Source organism: Branchiostoma floridae, unplaced genomic scaffold (assembly GCF_000003815.2).
Source record: "Branchiostoma floridae strain S238N-H82 unplaced genomic scaffold, Bfl_VNyyK Sc7u5tJ_355, whole genome shotgun sequence".
Lineage (NCBI taxonomy): Eukaryota > Metazoa > Chordata > Leptocardii > Amphioxiformes > Branchiostomatidae > Branchiostoma > Branchiostoma floridae.
This window is the reverse complement of record NW_023365812.1, coordinates 15,038-21,746: the sequence shown is the minus strand read 5'-3', so window position 1 is coordinate 21,746 and position 6,709 is coordinate 15,038. Positions and strand designations below refer to the sequence as shown.

Sequence of the window (6,709 nt, the reverse complement as noted above, 5' to 3'; positions counted from 1 at the left end):
CAAGCTCGTCACCAAGTTGAACAATGCAACAGCGGTGCGAGAGGGTCTAAGGTCTAAGGTATAAGGTAAGGAGGTTGGCAGGTTATAATTAGTTGGAGGTTTTATATTATTTCTTACATTACTATGTCAGTAACAAAAAAAATGGCAGGAGAACTGAACCTAATATTGTTAGAAACTGGAACTATATAATTAGTACTTACCAAAGGACAGTCAATCTAAAATGATTTATGTCGAATCGAATCCCTTGCCAGCTGCACAATGAGGGCGGAGGAGGGGGGGGTGGACGAAGGTTACATCGACGAAGAAGCAACGTCACTATTCCTCGCGTTTGAGTTTGCACCATATTCCCTTCGATTGGTATGCCACTCTAAATCACGGTTGCAAACTCGTTCATGTTGCTAACGGTTTCTGCCGCCCACTTGGCACGCCGTAGGTAATTCAGCGATCCTCGAAGTCCTGGGTCTGGTATACGCGTGAGATCTGTCTGGTCCCCCTTCTAGCCTATGTCATTTTATAATCTGATTCATAATCACTTTGTAACTCCAACCGTATAGAAAATGAAGTCCATTTTATATTAGAGTGTTCTTTATACAATGGTGTACGCAACTCTTTTATCAATGCTGTCAATGTTGATATACGATGTAAAGAGTTAACCAACGACAACCTGTTTGTACGTATAATGACAACCACAGACAGCTTTGTACAACACAAACTCTGTGAATTCGTATACACATGTTTTAAGAAAAGGGAAGAGGCATATAAACGTTAGATATAGTGATAGCATTGCTACAGTTGTATGGTTTACTCAATTGTAATACTACATGTAATAGTACTTAGTCTTTAGTATCCCATCATGTAATAGTACTTAGTCTTTTGTATCCCGTCATGGGATTTGCTGCATTTAGCCCACATGGGCAAGAACATGCAAATAAAGATCATCATCACTATAATCAATTTCGGATTGACGGATTGGAAGACTTTACAGGAGGAGAAGAAAGATCAGGAAAGATATTATATATATTACTCCTATATCTGTTGTGTGGAGTGAAATATGATAATAACATAATCAGAAAAAAAACTATAGGCATTTAGAGATTGAAAAATACTTGCCTTCGCACCGAGGTTCTGTCCCTAGCCAGAACCCTGAGTCCTCGTGGCAGTAGTAGTATTGCTCGTGAGGCCCATCAAGGGAAGAACTGATCGGACCTATCACTGGTATATCACCAGAGCAGTTGACCTTACAGCGCCCACTGAAAGGACCGTTGTAAGTTCTGTATCTAGGATAGTCGTAGATCCTGCCACCAGTGTTGTAGTAGCTGTAGTCACATTTCACGTCTCCGTTAGTAATTTTTGGCCACGTGAAATCCCCACACGGCTTGTCTGCGGGGAGGAGATGAGGTCGTTTTTGAACTGCTATCATCTGAAGATGGCAGATTCGCGTCTACTATATGGGCAGCTATTTCTGATAAGATCAAGGCGGTTGTGTAGAAGTTTACAAGTCATGTTTATGTAGATAAATAGTGATATTGAGCCCAAATTTTCCGCGACTGTCCACAGCATGATTAGGCTATTGACGAGGAATAGAATAAAAACAAAGAAATTCCTTTTGAGTATTAGAGGAAAAATTATCGAGAGCTAAAACAGTCACATACGTAGAAAATGACAATACATACTTTATCCCCTTGTTCGACTACCGACAAAAAATAGGCAAACCGACCTATCATTAGTCTGCCGGTCGTATAAGCATTAAGACAATCATTTTTTTTTCTGAATACAGGCGCAGATACCGATTAAGAGTACATGGGGATGGTCTTAATTAGATTAGGTATATGCATTGCTTTTTATCCTTATTCAATAACTTTCCATTCAACACTCCTAGACTATAGTGTAGATACTGATGAGAGGACAGCAAAGAACCCTTAGATTTGTAGGTACAGAGACCCCTAGCTTAAAAGCTGAAATTGTATTACCTGTTATTTTCCCGCTGTATTGGTTCCGTTTGTTTTTCTGCCGGTGAATTTTCTGCTTGTTACAAGCATAACTCGGAAAGTTAGGTGTCGGCTTTTATGATATTTAGTATCAGGTATAGGCCGGGAAAACAAAGGTCAAGTTAAATATAGGACCACGGTCAGTCATCTGGGAGTTTTGAGGATTATTGAGGAATATGAAAAGGTACCTCTATCCTCCTTTGTACTATGACAGTAGCTAAATGTTCGGTTTTGATAATGATTATTTCAAACATCATTAAGTTAATTATCATCTTTTAGCACAGGTATATAATACAAAAGATGAAAGGCAGATGGAAACCCGTAAAATAAGTATCTAACCAAACGTTCAGAAATATCATCATATGTTATCTGAAAATAACATTCGCCTGAACGTTTAACAGGCGTGGAGATACGTATAGATGGAAACGACATCAACAAAGCTCGTTGGAAAATTAAAAAAAAACTACTTGCGTGATCTAGCAGGGACCCAAAGAAACAAGCTGAAACAGCCCATTTTTCATACAGCCCATTTTTTCAGAAGATATCAGTTGGTGACAGGCAGAACTCACCCGGACCGGTCGCCCCTGGCGTGTCTGCTACAGCTGGAGGACAAAGCACCACGGCAGGAGGTTACTACAGGCAGGGATCTCAGAGGTACATCTTCATTACATTTATTTTACGAGGATTTGACAAAACAATCACTATTGCTTATCAAGGTTCTCCCCTCTTACATACATACAAAATAAGAACAGGCGTACAAGAAAAAAAAAAACTAAATAACAAAAAGGAAATAGTAACAACTCGAAAAGCAACAAAGGTCTACATAACGGAGGCTGTTGTGCAAAGGATAATCAAATCACAAGATACAAGTTAAGATAGCTTTATATATAATTATTGGATATCGCAGTGTTGCCACTGAATTAAAACCAATGCACATGTTTAAGGTGAGTACATGTTTAAAATGTCTGTGATATGACAGGCGCGCAGCACATTTAACGTCACGAAATCATTAGCAATGCTTTCAAAAGTATCTAAAATGGTTGGAATGACAAATGAAATAAATACTGTATTTTCATGAGATTGGAAGCAGATCAGTGTCCATTCTTTTCTATTAGTCAGTCTGGTATGGTATTAGCTAGGGCTGGGTATCGGTACAGCGTACCGGTACAAAACCGGGTTCTCTTATTGGACCGGTCCGGAAAAACCGGACCTGAAAAAATTAGGTGTGCCGGATGTTGTACCGATTCGAAAATTAAGAGGTTATTTTTTCAGGCATTCACACGTTTTTTCGCTTGCAGGTGGAAGAAAATAACGAAGAGTGAAGTAGAGTAGAGTTTATAGTAATTTCTACCAAGTTTTACAGCCAATCGTACAGGTGCAGTTAGCGTTGTAGGATTTTAAAACGCCAGTGTAAGTCTAATACTCCATCAAACAGATTTTTTTGTAGTGGAGTGGACCATTGGTATGAGTCATACTGAATCAGGTCCAGGTTCAGGTCTGGACCTGGACCTGATCCTTTGGACCTGAACCGGACCTGGACCTGAATTTTCTGTATCGGTACCCACCCCTAGTATTAGCAGTTAAAGTCTTGACTTCAGGACAATTAAGTTTATGACTGCTCCGAGCTGTACGTGCATGGTGGAAGTCATTCTCTAAACCCAGAGTCCATCAGGGAACTGGCAAACTTAATGCACAGTTGTTCACGCCTAGTAGTAAGTGATGGTACGGCACGCCCATTTCTGTAGCCGTTCTAGTTCGTCAAAGCAACTTCGAGCTAATTTCCAAATGTTAAAGAGTCTAAGTCTCTTTGGGTCCTTGATTAACCATGAGGCAAATTCATTTTGTGCAATCTACTTAAAAGAGTTAACATATTGTGTCCTTAACCATGGAAACTTACCTGCAGTCGGCAGTGCGATCCCGACAAGCACCGCGAGCAACAGAAGCGTTACAGACGTTCCCGCCATGCTCTGCGTGAAGTGAAACACACTTTTTAGCGGTGAGCGTTACCAAGGAGATAATGCAATAACATTGTATGGAATACTGACTGGGAAGAATTCAAGGCTGAGTTCGAGACTGTTGAACATGAACATTGCAGGTACTCTTTCTGCAGCCCCTATCGATATACATACATACATACATACATAATTCGTCCGGCTTTACACCGATGAGGCACAGCCCGAAGCACAAGACTTCCAGAACGATCTGTCCCTCATGGCCGACACCAAACTTGGCCCTGACAGTCCAATGTCTCTTTCTATCATTGTCTTTAAGGTAATGTACGGTCGGCCAACTCTGCGCCTTCCTTCTGGTAGCCAGTCCATTAGTCTCCCTGCAGGCTCGTTCCCACGAACCACGTGCCCTGCCAGGGCGAGTCGGCGCTGCCTCACCACAGATGAAATGGCTGGGAGTGGGCCGTATAGTTGCTTGTTGGTTAAACAGTCTCTCCACGAAACATTATACACCTTTCTCAACATTTTCGTATAAGTACCATCCAATTTTTTGCTCTGTGCTGCTGTCATAGTCCATGACTCACAACTATACAGTAAAATGGACTCAGTACATGCTTTAAACACTTTGGTTTTTGTGTGCTTACTGATGGGTGCTTTCCATATCTTTTGTAAGGAATGGAGAGAACTCCAGGCTTGAGCAATCCTACATTCCATATCCTTCTCAGAATTGGTATAGCCACCTAAGTACTTAAAGTCTACTACACGCTCGATTTCAGAACCGTCGGAAGTAGTTAGTTGCTGGGAAGATGATGAGTTTATATGCATGTATTTTGTTTTTGACGGGTTCAAATATAAGCCGATGGCCTGACATGCCACTTCTACTTTGTCTAACAGGATTTGTGCAAAAAGTAATGAGTTTTCCAAAAGGGCAATGTCGTCTGCAAAATCAATATCGGCGAGGACTTCTGCAGGGTAGCGACTACTACGCCGACGACGGAGTGTAAAACCATCAGTGTCTGAAATCGAGCACCTTAACGCGTAGTCTAGACATATAATGAACAAAAATGGAGCAAGAGGGTCCCCCTGCAGTACACCAGTATCAATGCTAAACATGTCAGTTTCTCCATCTGGAGTGATAACAACTGCGGATGTATCTCTGTACATAACTGCTATAGCATTAACAATGTCTTTTGGAACCCCATATGCCTCTAAGATCTTAAACATTTTACTACGGTTAATACAATCGAATGCTTTGCGAAAGTCGATAAATACTACGACAAGCTCTTTGTCAAAATTCTTTAGCTCTTCGACAATGCGACGCAGCGCAAGTATGTGTGAAGTAGTAGATCGACTTTGTCGAAAACCATTCTGATTAGGGCGTAGAATTTTATCAATAATAGGTCGGATCCTGTTAAGCAGGCAGCGGTTATACACCTTACATGCAGTTTGTGATAAGGAGATACCTCTATAATTGTTCACAGATCTAAGGTCCCCTTTCTTTGGAATTGGAACAATTCCGGATACTCCCCATTCCTTTGGACGGTTTCCATTGTAGGTGCCATTGCAGAACTGGAGTAGGACTCTCCTTACTTTGGGCATAGTCCAGAATTCCAGGGGTAGACCATCGAGGCCAGAGGCCTTTCCATGTTTCATCTGTTGTACAGCCATGTCCACTTCTTCTTGAGAGAATTCTCCACTTTTGAATTCCAAGTTGATGTCCACCACTTTGTTGATTGGTAGTGTGTTTGTTGTTGATTCTGTGTTGGAATTTAAAAGATTCTTGAAGTGATCTTCCCAAGTTTTTAGTCGATCTTCCCCGTCGATACAAACCACACTATGTGTCTTCTTGCCAGAAATGGTTTTTACAAGTTCCCAGGCATTCCTTAAGTTAGAGGGAACTGTTGGATTTTCAAAACCATGTAGAATTTCGTTGATTCTTTTGTCCTCATGGCTGTCAAAGGTTTTACGTAGCATGGTTTGTGCTGTTTGTGTGTTACGGGTTGTGGCTCTGAGTGTTGCTTTGCGAGCTGCAACCACTGGGTCAATGTCCCGGGTGGATTGGGGTTTACGGGGTTTGTTTGGAAGTAGTTCAGCTCCAACTTCATTGGCAATCTTAACAAATGCACTATAATTCTGTTCTTCTGGGGGGAGGTTTTCAAAATTTGTCAGAATTTTGTCGTCAATCACGGATGCCACTACACTGTCTGTGACCACAGCTCTCCAGAACAGCTTCTTGGCAGCTTTTGGCTTTGAGTGTCTAAGACTAAGCCTAACAAAGGTGGTCACAATGCGATGGTCGCTACCCACAGGGTTTGAGGTGGAAAAGGCCTGACAGTCCATAATACTATTTTGCCATCTTTTGCGATAAATGCAGTAGTCAAGTTGGAAGAGGGTATTTTTTGGTGATCTGTAAGTCCACAGTTTCCTCGTGGGCTTACGGAATGAAGAATTGCCTATTATGAGGCTATGTTGTTCAACAAAAGAACTTAGGAGACGACCGTTTCGATTGGAGGATTTGTGCAATGAAAAACCATGAGCAATTTGGGCATTCATATCCCCACCTATGATCAGCATAGAATGAAGGGGAACGTCCTGGACAGCATTGCTCAACTTTTCATAAAACACAATAGCATCATCATCAGATGAACAGTTATGAGGAGCATGGCAAGACAAAACAACAGTTTTTGGATTTCCTTTAAATGTTGCTACTATGATGCGTTCGTCTAACTTTTTCACAGAGAGCAACAGCGGGAGTAGACTTGTCTTTATTGA

The 6,709-nt window shown here is 41.4% G+C and overlaps 1 protein-coding gene across 1 annotated transcript; it reads right to left on the bottom strand.

Annotated features, from left to right (window-relative positions):
* Positions 1-1,032: 1,032 nt before the first annotated feature.
* Positions 1,033-3,952, bottom strand: LOC118408697. The gene is made up of 3 exons (XM_035809552.1): positions 3,886-3,952; positions 2,558-2,590; positions 1,033-1,380 (listed from the first exon to the last, which is right to left on the bottom strand). Exons 1-3 carry the CDS (start codon positions 3,950-3,952, stop codon positions 1,079-1,081), a joined length of 402 nt encoding a protein of 133 aa, XP_035665445.1. The 3' UTR covers positions 1,033-1,078.
* Between the last annotated feature and the right edge of the window lie 2,757 nt (positions 3,953-6,709).

Coding starts and splice junctions, on each gene's coding strand:
- LOC118408697 (XM_035809552.1), bottom strand. CDS start 3,952: ATGGCGGGAACGTCTGTAACGCTTCTGTTGCTCGCGGTGCTTGTCGGG. Junction 2,591..3,885: donor GATCGCACTGCCGACTGCAG/GTAAGTTTCCAT, acceptor TTTGTCCTCCAG/CTGTAGCAGACACGCCAGGG. Junction 1,381..2,557: donor GCCAGGGGCGACCGGTCCGG/GTGAGTTCTGCC, acceptor TCCTCCCCGCAG/ACAAGCCGTGTGGGGATTTC.